This window comes from Mustela nivalis (assembly GCF_964662115.1).
Source record: "Mustela nivalis genome assembly, chromosome: 6".
Classification (NCBI taxonomy): domain Eukaryota; kingdom Metazoa; phylum Chordata; class Mammalia; order Carnivora; family Mustelidae; genus Mustela; species Mustela nivalis.
This window is the reverse complement of record NC_139025.1, coordinates 35729869-35748052: the sequence shown is the minus strand read 5'-3', so window position 1 is coordinate 35748052 and position 18184 is coordinate 35729869. Positions and strand designations below refer to the sequence as shown.

Here is an 18184-nt window from a genome sequence, read left to right as displayed (position 1 = left end):
TGATTTCATTGGTATTAGTGTGGCCCGGGCATTGGGTTTTTCAAAAACATCCCCCAAGTGATTCTGATTGCTCAGCTAAGACTTGTGGTTCTCAAATTTGGGTGTAGTCACATCATCTGGGAATTTGGTAAAAATGTGAAGGCCCAGGCTTATTTCTAATATCTCTGTTATTTCTACTCGCTCTCCAATGGTTGTGAGATACATGTGTTGGGTTTGAAAATCCCTCATCTTAAAGATAGTACCCCACTCTGTGGGTAATTGTCACGTTAGCTAGAATGAAACGCCTCGCTGACATGAAAGAAAACTGGTCTCCTTGCCCTTTTAGTCACAGGACTGAAGGAGCGATGCATGAAAACTTGTTCTTCAGAAAGTCTGCCACTCTTGGTATATGCACTGTGTTTCCTGCTTGTGGTTTTTTTGGTTTTTTTTGTTTGTTTGTTTTGTTTTGTTTTTAACTAGGTGGTGAATTTCTGCTCTCTCAGATAAGTTTTTCCTCCCCCTTTCTAAAGATAGAAGTCTCATTCACACTTTGGTTTTCAGAGCTGCTAAAAACTCTGCTAATGACGACTGGTAACATCGTGGTCAGTTTGCCAGTTCCTTACCCTATGGGTTGGAAAGCCTCTGGAGCAGAATGTTCTGTAATATGGAAGCGTCTGAGAGTACAAAAAAGCCCAGCCCTACTCCCCAGTGAAGCCCCATGGCCAGTCAGATGCTGCATATCAGCTGAGGGAGGTTGGCATGGAGGGATGATTTAAAGGTGTCTGGTACATTCAGATCCCGGCTCACCAGACATGAGGCTACAGGGTCAGGGGTGTTGGATTTGGCACGATTCTATCTCGGGAGTTGGGAAAGAGAATGGATGACTAGATGACTCTTTTTCTTTTCATTTAAAAAAAAAAAATGTGCTGTTAAGCTTTATATCAACTAAAACCGTTTGTTTTTGTGATACAGAAAAGTCTTTGTATGCCAGTCCAGCCAGCCCTTGTCAGGACATTAATTTGTTAGCTATTTGTTTCCAGGAAATAGGATATGAATTAATGAAGGTTTGGAAAATATGTTAGGAACAAACTCATTTTCCCATTGAAAATTAATCACTGTTACAAATATGCCACAGTACTGTCTTCCTTCTCTGATGATCAGCTATACGTCAATTCTCGTGTTTCGTGCAGTCAAATCAGAGGTTCAGATAGAAGGGAGTGTGTATAGAAAGGAGTGTGTATAGAAGAGAATGTGTATTTTTTTTTCTTTTAACCTGTGAAGACTTCAGAGCTCCAGTAGCGAGTGAGCAGAATTTTCTTTTGCTGTCCCTGCGAGATAATGGAAGGTCTGAAATCAAAAGTCATCAGATACGATGTGGAAAAGCAGTAATAAGCTTGTGCCCTAGGGATGAGTTAGACTCTCTGTGGTCTCTCTGGCAGCAGTAGATAAGAAAGAATGAGACCAAAGAGTCTGGGGGAAGAAGGCTGCCTGAGCACTAGGACAGAGATTTGCAGCTTATTCTCTGAAATGCGGACTTGTCCGAATAAGGAGCCTATGGTCCATGCTGAGTTGTGGGGAAAGAGCTCAATAACCAGGACTTTCCGGGGCACTCCCTTCCCAGTGAATTCAGAGGACCTGGGATAAGTAGGGGCTCTCTCGGTTTGACCTCAGACAAGAATGTAACTTCTGGGCAACCCAGTGCCATGCTTGGAGGTAAACCCTTAAAACAATTTCCCTTGGTGGGGGACTTGGAGCCTCTCTGGATTAGTGTAACAAATTCTCCAAAAGTGTACAGGCTGGGATGCATTTGTGTGATATGAGTCAGCAGTGCTGAAGTTTGCCACAACTGAGGTGAGTGTGCTAGAAGTCCATGCTCCTTTTGTTCTCCTAACCATGAAGGCAAACTCCACTAGAAGCTTCTTTCTTGGTGGTGGTAGAAATAAAAGTCAGAAGCTCCTGGGACTTAGGTAACAATGGAGTGAGAAGACATCTCTTTAAATATCCTGGGTGGGCCTAGGTGGTGGCCCCAGAGTGGGTTGGTTAGCATGGAGAGAGGTTGGGTGCCATCACAATTTTGACAAAATTCGATTTAGGGACCTCAGAGGCAAGGAGAAAGGGCCGGCAACACAGATGCAGCATGGCAAACTGAGGGAAAAGTATGGGAAAGATTTGGTCAAGAAGCATGAGTCTTATCCCCAGTTCGGTGAACGGCTAGTGGTCTCTGCCGGGTCTTTTGCTCCTTGCTTCACAGCTAGATGAGTCCTTAAGTGCAAAACTCAGAAAGAAAGGCATTCAAAATAGCAGGGGAAAGAGGCCCTTTTCAGAGGTTAATTATATTCAGTATATGTTCAGTAGTTGAGAGGAGAGGTTTTGGTTTTATTTTTCCCCCTTTGAGGGAAAGTCATGGACTGTGGTGGAACTTATTTTGAAATGAATGCTCTCTGACTTTGGTTTTCCATCTGGCTGTGTACCTAGCGTATGTCAGTTCCTGGAGCTGTGTCAAAGTCCAGAAGGTGGCTTTGGGGGGGGCCCTGGCCAGTACCCACATCTTGCACCCACGTATGCCGCCGTCAACGCACTCTGCATCATCGGCACCGAGGAGGCCTATGACGTCATTAACAGGTATGGCCAGAGCCAGGGTGCGGGACACCACAGGGGCCCCCCCTGCTGATACTGCACTGATCATTGCTGTCTCTTGCCTCTCGGCTGCTTGTTCCTCAGGGAGAAGCTTCTTCAGTATTTGTACTCGTTGAAGCAGCCCGACGGCTCTTTTCTCATGCACGTTGGAGGTGAGGTGGATGTGAGGTGAGTGGGGTTTTTCTCGGGCTGCTGCACCCGTAGATTCCAGAGCTCATCTGTCATTGGAGATGCCAATCCCAAGGAACACCATGGAAAAAATTATGCTGCTTTGTCTCACAGAATGACCCGTGGAATGACATGTCAGGGACACAGTTCATAATCATGGCAAATGTGAGACCTATATCCTCAGGTGTTGCTCTCCCTTGATTCCTCTGTAAATGTCAAAATATAAGTAAGACAGGAACAAAATCAAATGCTTTTCAGAATCAAAAATTTATTTGATTGGTAGAAAATGACATAGCATAATATATAACAACTATATGGCGTAATATAATCTTTCATCTCACTGGGATAGGAAGGGAGAAGAAGCCCAGTAGGGACCTCGTAAATATTTTCTGTATGGATTTGAAGAAATCGTGAGCATGTCTATCACCTGTTTGAAAATTGCTTTGGTTGGTTCAAACACCCTTGGGGGCTAGTAGAGTTGAGGGAAGTAGAATTTCAGTTACTGATTAGAACCAGTTGACTCAAAATTATTATTTTACTCTGGAGTAATCTAATGTACCTCGCAAGTAGCTCACTCATCTGACAGGAGATTACTAAAGACATATGGGGAGTTCACTAAGTCATTTCTCAAAGGTCGTGGATCATTGAGACTTTATACCAAATTCTTACTATTTAGTCAGAGAAATACTTTTTTCTTTTTTCTTTTTAGCTTTCTATAGCAAAGCCATCTTATTGCCTCATTTGTAAATGTGTTTAGCTTCTATACAAGTTGATTCATTTTCTGGCTTAACTGTTGTTGAAAGTAAAGGGGGAGGAAACATGTGTCATGAATCTACTCAAACCAAAAAGCTGTCCTCCCCTGGAAAAACAATTTCTTACAACACTTCCAACACCAAATGTCTGTTTGTTTTTTTTCTCATGTTAAATTCTGACATCGACTAACCCGATTTAGTTCAGATTCAACAGGTTAAGGGCTCCGTCCCAGAAGATCACCCCCACTTCAGATGCTAGTCCCAAGTTACGTGTCCCCATGTTACCCACACTTCTGTCTGACTTGGCTACAAATCAGGTTCCCATGACCCCTCTTCGGTTTAATAATTTGGTAGGGACGGTTCCCAGAACTCACTGATTGATTACAAAGGATATTATAAAGGATGCAAATGAACAGCGAGATGAGGAGGTGTATTGAGCGAGGTCTGGAAGGGTCTGGAGTGTAGGAATTTCTGTCCCCGTGAAGCTGGAGTATGCCACCCTCCCAGCAGTCACCTGGCTATGTTCACCACCCTGGAGCTCCCCCAATTCCATCATTTAGGGTTTTTATGGAAGTTCTGTTATGTACGCATGATTGGTGAAATCGTTGGCCATTGGTGATTAACGTGATCCGCAGCCGTTCTCCTCAGGGGAGCGGGGCTGAGGCTGCCAACCCTCTAGTCGGGGGTCAGTTTCTGTGGCAAGCGGCCCATCCTCCGGGAGTCACCTCATTAGCATAACGCAGGTGTGCTTCACCAGGGCTTGTTTTGAATCACTAGAGACTCTCCTGTCACCCCTGTCACTCAGGAGCGCTGTGCCAGCAATCTGGGAGAAGACCAAACCTATATTTCTACCGTATCAAGAAGGGTCTGGGAACAGGGAGGTTATACAAGGCAAATAAGTGGGTCAGTTTTGCGAGGTTACTTTCCTTTCGGGGACAGCAGGGTTCTATCAGGCAGGTGACCTAACCAGCGCTCACCAGGTGCTTCCTGATGAACTGGTTTAAGACTTCATTTCTGGAGAGCCGAAACTGTGATTAAGTTTCAGTTTGGTGATGTGGAGCTTAGCATAAGTGACTCCATCTGGGACTGTGGTTGTTTGTTTAACTCTGTCAACACCAACAAAGCCAATATGACCAATGAGGAAAAGCAGTATTGTGTTGACTCTTCTTAAGGTAGAGGTTAAAAATTGTCCCCCCAGCCCTGACACCACATTTTCATTTCTGTTCTACAGCTCGTCCAACTGAATATGCACGATCTCAAAATTTAGCTTTTTCTTTTTTTTTTTTTAAGATTTTATTTATTCATTTGACAGAGAGAGACAGTGAGAGAGGGAACACAAGCCAGGGGAACTGTAAAAGGGAGAAGCAGGCTTCCCACTGAACCGGTAGTCTAACACGGGGCTGGATCCCAGGACCCTGGGATCATGACCCAAACCGAAGGCAGAGGCCTAATGACTGAGCCACCCAGGCGCCCTAAAATTTAGCTTTTTAAAACTTCTGACATTACGAGGTGAAGTCAGATTGCTTTGCATTGTATCAGATGTGATACAATGTGATACAATGTGATACAATCAGATGTGATTATTCTCCAGCTTACTAGTTGCAGCGTAAGTTTTTTTCTGTGTTCATATTTATATCTGCTAGACAAATGCTAGCAAACTTCTCCAGGAAAAACGATCTGTTCCATCCAAGAGCCCTGCAGCTGTATCTCACCTGTACGGAAGCTCCTTTGCTAACGTGCTCCCTTTCAGCCATGCTTCTCGTTTGCATAGGATCAGAGAGGTGAACGCTTCCTTGCTTTGTGTTCTCGTATCCCAGTTTCATCATTTCTTTTTTTTTTTTTTTAAGATTATTTATTTATTTATTTGATAGAGAGAGACAGCACAAGTAGGCAGAGAGGCAGGCAGGGGGAGGGGGGAAGCAGGCTCCCCATCGAGCAGAGAACCTGATGCGGGACTCGATCCCAGGACCCTGAGATCATGACCTGAGCCAAAGGCAGAGGCCTAACCCACTGAGCCATCCAGGCGCCCCTAACATTTCTTGCTTGGTATTTAATTGTCCTTTGCCTGAAAGTGTCCCCCAGGACTCCAGAGTGCGCGTTGAGTGGGTTTGACCAGCAGTGATGGGTGGAGGTTGGGGGAGGGCACATTTGGGCATCTGGAGGCTAGCAGGTCTCATTCTGGGTTAGACACAATGGCCTCGTGATCTTTCCTGTCTGTCTCGATTCTTGATAGTCTCTAGGATGAGTTAATTTGGGGCTTTATGGCACAGGTGTGCTGCCAGGGACCAAACCTCGGTGAACCCCTAACACCTGCCGCCCTTTCTCAGTTCTCAGAAAGGAGCAGTTATTTACTACTGACCTCATCTAGGTTGGAGAACCTGGAGTGTTCTGTGAGGGTAGGGGGTAGGCAGAGACCCAGCATTCATGGAACTTGAGGTGACAGGGCCTAGAGCGGGCTCGAGAAAGCAGTTTCGTGTGGCTGAAGTGGAGAGGGCCTCGTGGGCAGTAGCAGTGAAGCTGGAAGTACAGGCTGGGAACAGACCGAGGGGTCCTGAAGTAGGAGTTTAAGAGCAGTGGGAAGTCACTGACCAATTTTAAGTCGAGAATGATAGGATGTGGTCTGTATTTTATTAGAACTTTCCCAGTTGCAGTGAATGGATTGCAGTGTTTTAGTAAAAGTCCTCTGGGTTCAGGGCTGGAAGGAGGAAGACCAGGCAGGAGTTTGATCCTGGGAATGGTGCCTTGGATTCGGAGGACAGTAGAGAGGACGGAGAGTAGTGAACAAATTTGAGAGAAGCGATGACTGGATAGAAGGAGAGGAAGAAACTGCATGAAAGGGGTGGGTTTTGTTGGCTCCACGTTTCCGTGTGCGATCTAGGACTAGTGGCTCCTGGCATCACGTCTTAGTTCTTCCATCTGCGAGAAGCAAACTACGTGGTTGGCTGCCTCCCTATCTCAGAGGTTATGTGAAGGTTCAAGAGCAAATACTGTGGAACCCCTTTGAGAGGCTCCAAACCTGAAAGAGGTGAGATCAGGCCTCTGAGGTTAGCTTCTGGTGGGTGATAATGTTTGGCACGCAGGACTCTCGCATGCTTCTGCTGGCTGCTGGAGTAACTCAGCCCCTTCCGTGCCGGGGCCAGCGTGAGCCAGCCGATGCAAAGGCTGGTGTAGTATCATAAGCTTGCAGCTTCTGCACAGATGTCTTCGGGAAACCTCCTAAGTTTGGCTTAGTAGCTATGTCCATATAGAATGATATGGAACCTAGGCCCTCCTCTTTCCTCCCTTTTATATTCCTCAGGAACCCTTAGAAAGGATGTGTAAGCAGAATTAAAACAAACTGTCTTCATCGTAAAATGGAGCTGAGATGCTGGATATTTGAAAAGGGCATAGAAGGAAAGAAAACACAGTTTGTAGATATATTTCGTAATAGAGAGAGAAGCTGAAATGAAATGTGTCCTGAGAAGAATTAGGGCTGGCAGGATGGAATGGGAAGACTTATTCCAAATCAAGTTGGATAACAATAAAAAAAAAAAAAAAGTTCTCTTTCTTTTTCATTTAAAAGTGTGTGTGCATGTGTGTGTATGCACGCGTGCGTGCGTATACGTACTGGTGGGGTGCTTGAAATCAAAGTTCCTTTCTCCCTCTGAAGGCCTAAGGGAAGTATCCGAGTGGACTCCTCTATTCCTGTCCCTCTCGTCTGGACTACGCAGCCGTTAGGGTCTGGTGCCCTGCTTTGGAGTGTTTGTTGCAGAAAAAATATACAGTTAACCTTTAATGTGTCCATTCCATATGCAGAAATTTTGGATCTGAAACATTACTGACATCAAATGAATGAGTGTATCAGAAATAGCCGAATGAATGACACTGTGGAAGTTTGGGAACCATGATAGGTCTTTGAAAGAAGAGCTAAATTCACTTTGGACATGAATTGATCTGGCTGTTATTTCCTCTGATGTAGATTTGACCATGTGGAGGTAGGGAGACTAGAATGTCATGTTCTTTCACTGAAGCCATGCTGTGAGCAACTCTATCCAAATAGAATGTCAAACCTCTCAGGAGGACTGACCAAGGGCCAAGAGTGAGGACAGGAGGTGATTACAGCTTACCAGGCAGAGACCAGTCTGCCTGAGTTCAGTGCACCCTATTTTAGCTCTTCCTTAAAGCTTAACACTCTCCCCCTCTGTTTCTGTCCTTCCAGAAGCGCGTACTGTGCCGCCTCCGTAGCTTCTCTGACCAACATCATCACTCCAGACCTCTTTGAGGGCACGGCCGAATGGATAGCAAGGTGAGAGATGCCGGGATTTGTCCTGGCCTCTTAGAAAGCAGGTGGTCAAGACTTTGAAAATAAAGAAAATGATAAAGGAATGGAAGCGACTCTAAAATTACAAGAGACGGATTGGGGCTGTAGCATGGTGCCTTTCAGAAATGCTCCAAAAGTTCTTTTTCCCAGACTTTCTTCAGTGTTGTGTTATTGTGTAGATGGGCAAGGATCAAAACCTTGTGCAAACAGTACTCGTGGGCATCTAAATGGATTTAACCAGTTTGGAGAGCAACTTGGTAATACCTTAGAAGATGCCGTTGCTAATGACCCCATAATCCCACACTTACAGAAGCTCACACACGTGCGCAAAAGAGACCAACATGCGACTTGTTTGTGATAGCAAAACCCAGAAACAGGCTAAATGTTCATAAGCACGGGAGGGAGAAGCAAGCCGTGGTATAGTCACATTGCAATATAAGATAGCAGTTGGAATGAATGAACCAGAGCTGCATGTATCAAGACAGATAAATCCTCAGAAACAATCCTGAGTTAAAGTAAAGGATGTTAAAACATGCAGATTAGCACACTTGCTTAAAATTTGAAAACATGCACAATAATTCTGTATTTATAGGAAGAATGATCTGTGGTAATATAAAAATATATAAATATAAAAAATATATAATATAAAAATATAAAAACAAATTCAGGATGATGATTACTTCTCAGGGAGAGCAAAGGAAATGAAATCAGGAGATGTTTACCCATCTCCACGGGGAACTTCAACTGTATCTGTAATGGTTCATTTCTTTAAAATAAAAGAGAGACCAAAGTGTATATGACTCTGTTAAAGCTAGGTGTGACATACATGTATGTTCTATATATTATTTGCTATACTCCTAGACATTTCAAGTATCTCATGATTAAAAAAAAGAAAAAGAAAGGTATAGTAGATGCCTATGTATTAATATGGAATGTTATCTAAGCTGTATTATTTTGTTTTTTATGTTTTTATTCTTACCAAAGTAGTACCTGTAATATGGAAATATAATTTACAGGTATATCAGATGGTAAACTATGGTCATATTTACTTTCCTAGATAATTTTTATTTTCCTGGAATTAGTCATTTCCTCTTTTTAAAAAAGCATACATCATGAATTTATTCCCAGATTTTCTGCCAGAGCTATAAAATCACTCTCATTACAGTCAAACACTTTAGGTAATGTATCAGTTCTCGTGTGTGTGTGTGTGTGTGTGTGTGTGTGTTTGTATTTTGAGTTTTCCTTTCTGGAGCCCTGTGCCCTCCTGCTTCAGTCTGGACAGATTGCTCTCAGCCTGCTGCCCAGCAGGTATCCAGAAGCTTCCTTTCAGCATGAAATTCACTTCACTTGTCTCCTTTGTTGAAGGCCTTGCCCTCCTTTTTCTTGGCTTACTTACACATTTTAATGAACCACATACTCCAGTAGATCCCAAAAGAGAGCACTTAGGAGAGGAATTTTTAAGATTGTGCATAATGGTTATTTTAGTCTCACACTTGATTGAGATTTTATTTGGTTAGAGATTTCTAAATTGGAAACTGTATAAATTGTATTTCTTCAGAACTTTTTTTTTAAGCATTCCTCCATTATCTTCTGGCTTCCAGTATCATTGTGGAAAAGGCTAACAATAATAATAACCAACATTTACTGAAGACCTGGCATGTAATACTCAATGGTGTAAGGTCGCCATAGTTTAGAGATTAAGAATATAGGCTTTTGAGCTAACTTGCGTGGTTTGGTTCTTTATTATACTTCCTCTTTCTCAGTTAAGATTTCCCATCTTTTTATTCATTACAAGTATATATTTTTTTCCATTTCCCTGAGGTAAACCTATAGTTAATAAGTGTCTGCCTTAAAATTCTTGTTTGGTAATTTCAACATCTGGGTATCTTAGAGTTGGGATGTCCCATTTTCCTGATTCTGCGTATGTCAGGTAATTTTTGGATTGTATCTTAGACATTGTGGTCTTGTATCGTAGAGGCTGGATTCTGTTAGATTGCTCTAAAGACTGTTGATGGCTTTGTTTTAGCAGCATTCAACTTGGTTAGACCCAAAGTACAGATTGTTACACATGCACCGGGCAGCGGGCTTGGCTCTTTGGTCAGTTCTTGGGTCAGAATCTGCTTTCAGTTTGCCTGATGTGTGTGTGATCTGGAGTCAGGTAGACATTTAAACGTGGAATTTGGAGTTTTCCTACTTTAGCTCTCCTCTTTCTGGTGTTCCTCCACCATTTCCGTCAGCCTGGTTCTTCTTACCAGGAAAATGGTGGGCTTTCTGTTTGTTTCAGCTGCCCTCCACTGGCCCCTCTGACCTGCCGCTGCCACTACTGGGTGACCGCAGCCATCTCAGGGCAAACTGGGAAGAAAAAAAATAGGGTTGGGGAGGGAAGAGACTGCCTGCCTGCTGTTTTCTGCTCCAACTTTAAAATCCCCGCCCAAATCTGCCTTTTTTCAGTCCACTGAGCCCTTGGGAAAAGTTGTTTCTGTGTATTTTGTCCAGAGTGTATAATTAGTATTTGCAGGATTGGATCGTTAGGTACTCACTAGATGCGGAACTCTGACTACCTGGGTTTAAATCCCAGTTTTGTCATTTAGTAGCTTCAGACAAATCATTTCACTTCTCTATGCCATAGGTTCCTTGTATATAAAATGGTGGGATATTGACTTTGATATTAAGCTGAAATGCAAGGAGTTTAAGTAGCCAAAAACTGTTATGGTAACCACTGCCTCCCAATGCCATTGTAGTCCCAATCCATTGTGTGTGTGTGTGCACACGCACGTGTGTTTAGAGAGCACGAGCAGGGGGGTGCAGCAGGCAGAGGGAAAGGGAGAAGCAGACTCCTTGCTGAGCAGGGAGCCTGGTGCAGGACTCCATCCCAGGACCCTGGGATCGCGACCTGAGCCGAAGGCAGACGCTTCTGTTTTGTTTCTCTTTTTCTCTGTCCCACCATATCTCCCTCTCTAGAAGTTTCTGGAAATCTTTATTCTTGCTGTTTAGAAACTTGATGCTGATGAACCATGATACGGATTTTTAAAAAATTTTTTCTTTTGGCACTCAGCAGGTATATTCAGTCTGGAATGGCATGTACTTTAGTTCTAAGAATCTTTATTTTATTATTTCTTTGATAATTTCTTTCCCTCTGTTTTCTGTGTTTGTTTTTTTTCTAACCTCCCATACATAGGGTTGGTCTTCTGATTTTTCGGATTATTTTGCCTACTTTTTAACTCTTAATCTTTCTTATTGTACTTTCTGAGAGATTCCCTTCTGTTGAGGTTTTATTTCTGCAATTCTATTTTAAATTTTCCAGAGCTTATTTTATTCTCATTTCTAAAAGAAATACTTTTTTATGTACTCTCCTGTTCTTGTTTCAGGCATGTTTTATTCTTGCGGTATTTTTATCTCATAACTATTTTATCCAAAACGTTTCCTTCTGCTCCCTGTGTCATTTCTCCAGCTTAGTTTTGTGTGTCTGCTCCACTCTCTCTCTCTCGTATTAGAGACTGCAGAAATGCCTGGTGTTCAGATTTAGGAGCCGAGTGCTAAAAAGCTGGCAGAGAGCTGCGTGTGCCAGCATTCAGCCTTTCACCCCACTGGGCTTTGTCCCTTGAGCTTATCAGTTTCCATTGTGGAGCGTCTTCCAGATTCCTGGTTGGGGTAGGAAGTTGGCAGCTGGCTTTGTGAAATACTAGGAGGAAACGGGGTGGGGGCTGTTTGTGTTCAGATTATAGATTCTCACGCACTCCCCTGCTCAGTGTGGTGCCTCCCTCCTGTTCTCTGTGCTGGATATCCTGGAGTTCAGACCCTCTTGATTAAACCCCTGAAACCTTCTGTCCTCACCTGCTGGGCACTGGGGGATCTAACTGATTCTTACATACATTTGCAAACAATTAACTTGTTTCCATCTCATGCGGCTTCTGGAGGGCTAGGGGTCCTGCATCTCCAGTTCCTGGTCCTTCTGCTGGAGCACATCACCCTGCTTTGTGTTGCCTCCTGCCCACTGGGCTGGTGTAGGGTTCTCTAATCTGTTAGGTCTGTTACTTCTTATCTCTCTCCTTTCCTGGCTTTCAAAATTTTGTTATCTGCTGTGTGTATATCTTCTCCTATGTTCTTTACCCTTGGAGTTTATCCCTTTTCAAATTCCTTTCCTTTTCTTTTACTGGGCTCTTGTGCTCAATCTCTTAGGTTTGGCTAGAAGACACTCCCAAAGAATTTTACTCAACTTACTAATTTACAATGATTAAAATTGCTTCCATGCATATAAAAGGGAGGAAAAGTGGAATGTAGATCATGTGTGTTTGCACTTCTGTGTTTGTGTGTGTGTGTGTATGTGTGTGTGTAGAGAGAGAGAGAGAGGGAAAGAGGCAGAGGTGCAGAAACTGACAGTGGTCACTGCTGGTGAGAGGGTCTGGGGGCTAGCTAGGGTGGGCAGGAGGTTTACTTCTCATTACTTATTCTTTAACAGAATTTTTTCTTTTAATTAAAAAAAAATTGTTTGAAAGCTAAATTAAGAAAATGAAAATTGCTAAGAGTTCCCCAGATGTTCCTCACTGAGGACACTCTTCACACTTGAGCTATTCCTCCCATCCCTGTGGCCAAATGTGAGAAAGGACACTCGCCTCTTGGGGGTGGGGTGGCAGGGTCCTGGGACAGAGGGGCTGAGGGGTCTGTGCAGGGAACGGTAGCCTTTTTTTGTCTTAGCGCTCTGCACTGTGATGTCCCTGGGCCCGGGGACTTCTCTGAACATGGCCTGTGAGTTCCTGAGAGGCCAGGCCTCTAAGGAGAGGTGCCTGGAAGATGGGCAGGATTATTGCTTCTTTCTTCTTTCGTCTGGAAGTCCTGCCAAGTTTTGGAGTAAGCGCTCCTCCCCCTGTGCACCTGTTCTCCAGCTGGTACTGGGAGGCAGACACACCTGCAGCGTACGAGCTTGTGTTCATTCTTGGAGATCACTGGAAGTAAAGTCTTGCCCTGTTACAGGAAAATATGCTAAAAAGAAAATTTCTTTATTTCACAGATAAAACATTTATTATAGGCAAGCAAAAAGAAGAACATCCAGACTGCTTGGAATCTACCACCAACCACTCTGTTGGTGTATATCTTTTTAGAATTCTAGAAAAATTACACTGTACATTATCACTTTATAACTTTTTTCATGTGATATATTTGGAGCATCTTTAAATGTACTTCATAGCATCATTTCAAATGAGTGGTTTTCTTTTGTACAGTGTGCTGTAATTTCTATAACCAGTCCCTTACTGTTGAGCTCTTGAGTTGTTTCTGATATTTCACTGTTATAAATGGGAATATGGTAAACATTCTTCTAATCTGCTCTTTGAATACATTTTCTCTTATTTTGTAGGATTAATTCCTAGAAATGACTCCATATTGCTGGTACAAAGATCAGGCACGTTTTATGACTGGAGAATACATTATTAATATATTATAACCCCCTAATAATAACTATGATAATAATAAATGGCTAATTTGAATATGTAGAAAGTTGTCATTTAAAAATAAGTTTATTTTGATAAGTAATAAAGGTATTGATATTCATTATAGAAATTTTTTGAAAATACAGAAAAGAGGAAAAATACCAGAAATAGATAAAACTTAATTTAATACTAGTTGTCACACTGACTATATGATTTTATAACCTTTTCCCTAAAAGTAAAGATTTGAGGTACTATGTTTTTTACATAAATAGACTATTTCTGAGTTTCCCTGATTTTTTTTGTTTGTTTGTTTGTTTGTTTAAGGGAGAGGCATTTGCAGGAGTTAATTAGCTGGCATCTTTCCATTCACAGCTGTGGCAGTTCACGCGGTGACCTAAAGCAAACTATTCTCTGCGGTCCAGGGCGGTTCTGCACTTGTGCCCCGCACTAGAGCTGGACGCTCGTTGGTTGACACTGACCACTCAGCCTGCTCTTCTCAATCTCCCCTTAGGTGTCAGAATTGGGAAGGTGGAATTGGTGGGGTGCCAGGGATGGAAGCCCATGGCGGCTACACTTTCTGTGGCCTGGCTGCCCTGGTCATCCTCAAGAAGGAACGTTCCTTGAATTTGAAGAGCTTATTGGTAAGTGTCTGTTGACCCCTCTTCCTCTGGGGCCCCAGGGCCCCCCCTGATGTGACTGCTCAAACCCACAGGCTTTGGGACTACTGTTTGGCTGTGGGAAGGGCTGAGAGTTCCTGCCCGGAGCCCACGGACTAAATGTCCTATAATGAAGCTTTTCAATGCAGTTGTTGGGGGCTCAGCACTGTTCCAAGAAAGTGGGAGGGGTGAACGTCTCCTTGGTCTTGGCTCCTTTTTTCCTGCCTTTACATCTTCCTGCTCTGAGGTGTGTTAGGCCAACTCCATAGCCTTCGTGAGTCCGTCACACATCTGGCATGAGCCAGAGTACTTCCTCATACTCCCAAGGCTGTAGCTTCAGTTTCTTAAATTTAGATGACATCACGTGTCTTAGAAGAATTTCCTAAGAGAAAACGTCATGAGAAGGGCTCTCAGGCCTTTGGAGGCCAAGCGTTTGTTACGGACCACAATATATGAACATTTAGTAACTACATTTATTTATTTATTTTCATTATTATTATTATTATTATTAGCAACATATAATGTATTATTTGTTTCAGGGGTACAGTCTGTGATTCATCAGACTTGCATAATACACAGCACTCACCCCAACTAGTAACTACGTGAGCAGGTAGCCCAAGCATGTATGTCTGGACTCTGAGTTCCTGACAGATATTAAGAGTGAATTCAGAAAGCGGTTAGCTTCAGGGAGTCACCAGATTGTATTGACATTATCACCCGAAGCCTAGAGTACAAACATACACACACCCAGTGCCACCATCTTCTGGGAAGCATTTATTCCCGACCATGACCTCAGAGCAGACCAGCTGCAACTGACATTCATCTCCTCTTCCCAAGTTCAAATGTCAGCCTCTCATCGTAGGAACTGTTGTGAGACCCTTCATGAGCTTGTAAGGAAGTTCCTGTTGTATTCTGTACATGACCAGCAGTATTTTGTCCTCATCCTTAGGAAGCCTCCTATAGTATACTCTCCTTGAAGGTTTATGCTGAAATGGCCAACTTTTTCCATTAGACCTTGAGTTTGTTAGACATTTAAAAATCTGATCACCAATAAGGCGTGAATATGGAAGTCCCATTTCCCTGGCAGAAATATGGAATATAATTAGCAGAAGCCTCAGTTACAGTGGCAGTATTCTAGATTTGAGCCCTGTCTCTACCACTTCCTAACCATGTGACCTTAGGAAATTTGTCTGTTTTAGCTTCAGTTTTTTTCCTTCTCATTAAGGTAGAGAAAACGGGTTTTTTTGAAGCGTAAAGGTGAGGTTAGCACTCTGGACTCTGAAAGTTAAAAGAGAGAAAAGTCCAGAAACCAGCCTGGCATATAGTAGATGCTCAACAAATGCCAGTGTCCTTCTTACCCAAACCATTCTCTCCCTTCCATTTGCTTTGGGAGAACTAGGACCCATGCCTGAAGGATTTTATGAATTCATATAGCCAAGAGAAACAGAATAAACCCATGGGCTTAGGCATTGGGAAAAATTATTTAGTCTGACTTAAAAACCATTAGTCTGGGGGGGGAAAAGATCACCCTTAGTCTGTAGGGTAAGGTAAAGATGAAGAATGGGCTTCCCATTGTAGTACCTGTTTTCTCTTTCCTTAAGTGATGCTTCACCTACTTTCATTAAATAGCATCATCCCTAATGGGCTCACTGAAGACTCAGTGGGGACGTATTAGAGTCTGTACCTGCAGTCTAGTTTTTATGTCTTTCTTCTGAAAACTTGGGACTTGACTGTTATGAGTGAGTGTTGCCTTGAACAGGGATATAATCTAAAAATAACTCCACAACTGCTAACTGAAACACAGGCTGGACACCCCCATTCCGAAAGGGGTCCTTGGCGGCTCCTTTGAGGAGTCCGTCTAGCAAGAACCTAGGGACGAGGAGATGCCTTATGCCACACTGTTCCATTCTGAAAGTCCGTGGCTGGTGGGTGTCCTGGGAGGGAAATGAAGATGTCATTATCTGCCCAGCCAGTTGGTTCTGCTCATTCCTGGAGGCCAAACCCATGGCTATCTTGATCTTGGTAGCAGCGCCTGTTTAGGAAACTTGGAGATAAGCGGGGAAGGGCAGCATCATGGGTGATTGCCAAGTGACATCAGAAGCCATTTTATAGGGTCAGCGTGAAAGATTTTCTTCTGTTAGGCAGCCAGGTTCCCCTGGAGAAGCAGAGAGGCTAGACCAGACAGACCCATCATTGGTGGTTGGGATAATGGCTTCTGCTTCCAGTCCTGCAAGTGTTTTGCTAAGAAACTTTGGATGGATTTCTTTAGGTGCCAAGTCAAAGTCAGGGACAGTTTAAAATCATCTGATGAGACATAGCACAAAATTCCATTGATCTGCTTCTAATAAACTTACCAGCAGGAAAAGTGGTTAGAAATGAGCCCCTGGTGGTCTTGGCTTGATGTTTCCTAGTTAAGCCTTGTTTCCAGGGAGACATTTGCAGGTGTCCTTACAGGCCAACTTGGCCTCTTCATCCTGTCAGCCCCAGAGCCCATCTGAAACCCAGGAAGAGGTGACTGTCCATTGTCTGTTAGGCTCTGAGCCGAGATCAGTGTTGGTTGCCCCGAAGGGGTCCAGCTCAAGTGCTCTGCTCTGCATCTGCAGCAGTGAGGGGAGGAGGTAACAGCCAGCACACTGGACTGCCAGTGCCAAGAAGCTAAGAGGTGGGACCTTCGCCTGTAACTGCCTTTCCCTTGTCTGTGTCCTCCTCAGCAATGGGTGACCAGCCGGCAGATGCGCTTCGAAGGTGGATTTCAGGGCCGCTGCAACAAGCTGGTGGACGGCTGCTACTCCTTCTGGCAGGCGGGGCTTCTGCCCCTGCTGCACCGCGCACTGCACGCTCAAGGTGAGCCTGGGGGGCTGTTGGTGGGGGTCCAGCGATGTCCTGTGGCTGCTCATCAAGTCAGGAGGCCAGCATGCTTTTTTAGGGGGGCAGAAAAGAGCTCTGTCTATCCTGGGGTACAGATGCCCGGCTTGGAACCTCCTGCCTTTGCACAGTGCAGGACCCGATTCCAAGGTTCAGCTGCATTACGATGGCTGCTTCAGATTGGCCATGGCCAGGAGTTAGGTGCATGTCCTGGGCCCCGGGGTGACTGCCACCTCTGCTGGGTGTGAAGCCACAGTTTCCAGGGCAGAGTTCTGCATCAGTCAGACTGGAACTGAAAACCCATGCTGTGCACGTTGCGGTCACAACAGTAACCAAACAGGCACTTGCAGAAAGGGGCAGAGAAACAGAGTCTGTGCAGAAAAGAGCCTGTGTCTGACCAGCTTTGTTGAGGCCGCCATTAGAAATATCTTAAATTCATCGAAGTGTCCTAAATGCAAGTTTGTCCCGCCCCTCCTCCACCTGGCGTGGAGAGACCTGTGTTCGTTTCTGTGGCATCTCAAATGGGACTGCCAAACCAAAGCACTCAGAAAGCAAGTGAAACTTCTGGGAGCCTTCCTTTATTATGTCTTGAAATCTCAGGTTGCCTGCAGACTCCCAGATCAGCTTTCTTATTAATTTTATGTGAGAGCAGGGTGTTTCTGGTGAAACCAGGGAGAGGGGAAGTCATGGCTGCCCGGCTGGGTCCTGATCTATTCTGGAGTGAGATCCCTTGGCCCAGAGGGAAGGTTTTCTTTGGACTTAGTAGCTGGGTAATTAGTTGCTCAAATGTGGAAAATGAGATTCTTTGCTACTGCCTTGCCATCCCCATGTGCCTTTTTATCTTCTTTGGCTCATCCTGCTGAGCCCCTTTTCTTTACTTTCTTCATTTCACTTGAGTTGTGGCCACTTTGGATACAGACTTGAAGAAAGCACTGACTCTGCCCATTTTCCCCATTCTTCTAGTTGTAGTCTGTCCTGAGATTCCTTGCCTGGGGCCCTGGGCTTCTGATCTCAGGGCATTAAGAATTATCCTTCTTCCAACTTGAGCCTGCACTGTCTCTGGCTTGACCGCTGGAATAGAGAAGCCAAGAAATCCCTGAGAGTCCAATGTTCTCAAAGCAGAAGTCGCCTGGGGTTTTAATGATTTCTTTACTTGGAACTGGTGAGGTGAACCCCCTGGTATAATGGGCAGCCTTTCACCGACCTGCCCCTGGCCGTGATGCGTTGCAGGAGCATCCCGGAGAGCTGCTGCAGGAGCGCCCCCTGCCAGTATGGGTGGCAGGGGGTGGGGGTGGGGTCCTGCTGACATTTTGTTTATTGTAGCACCTGGTCTGGAGGCCTGATCACACTCAGAGCTTTGCCTGTGGAAGAGGTTGCCTGTGACTCTTGGGCCTTGCAGCT

General features: G+C 44.3%; 1 protein-coding gene across 1 annotated transcript in view; it reads left to right on the top strand.

Annotated features, from left to right (window-relative positions):
* Nucleotides 1-18184, top strand: part of LOC309866396 (protein farnesyltransferase subunit beta) — a 65228-nt gene that overhangs the window by 35957 nt on the left and 11087 nt on the right. Inside the window, exons 5-9 of the mRNA XM_082734120.1 lie at nucleotides 2455-2601; nucleotides 2701-2784; nucleotides 7735-7821; nucleotides 13774-13903; nucleotides 16630-16762. Coding sequence (XP_082590246.1) covers nucleotides 2455-2601; nucleotides 2701-2784; nucleotides 7735-7821; nucleotides 13774-13903; nucleotides 16630-16762 — 581 coding nt within the window. The remainder of the gene's footprint in view (nucleotides 1-2454; nucleotides 2602-2700; nucleotides 2785-7734; nucleotides 7822-13773; nucleotides 13904-16629; nucleotides 16763-18184) is intronic.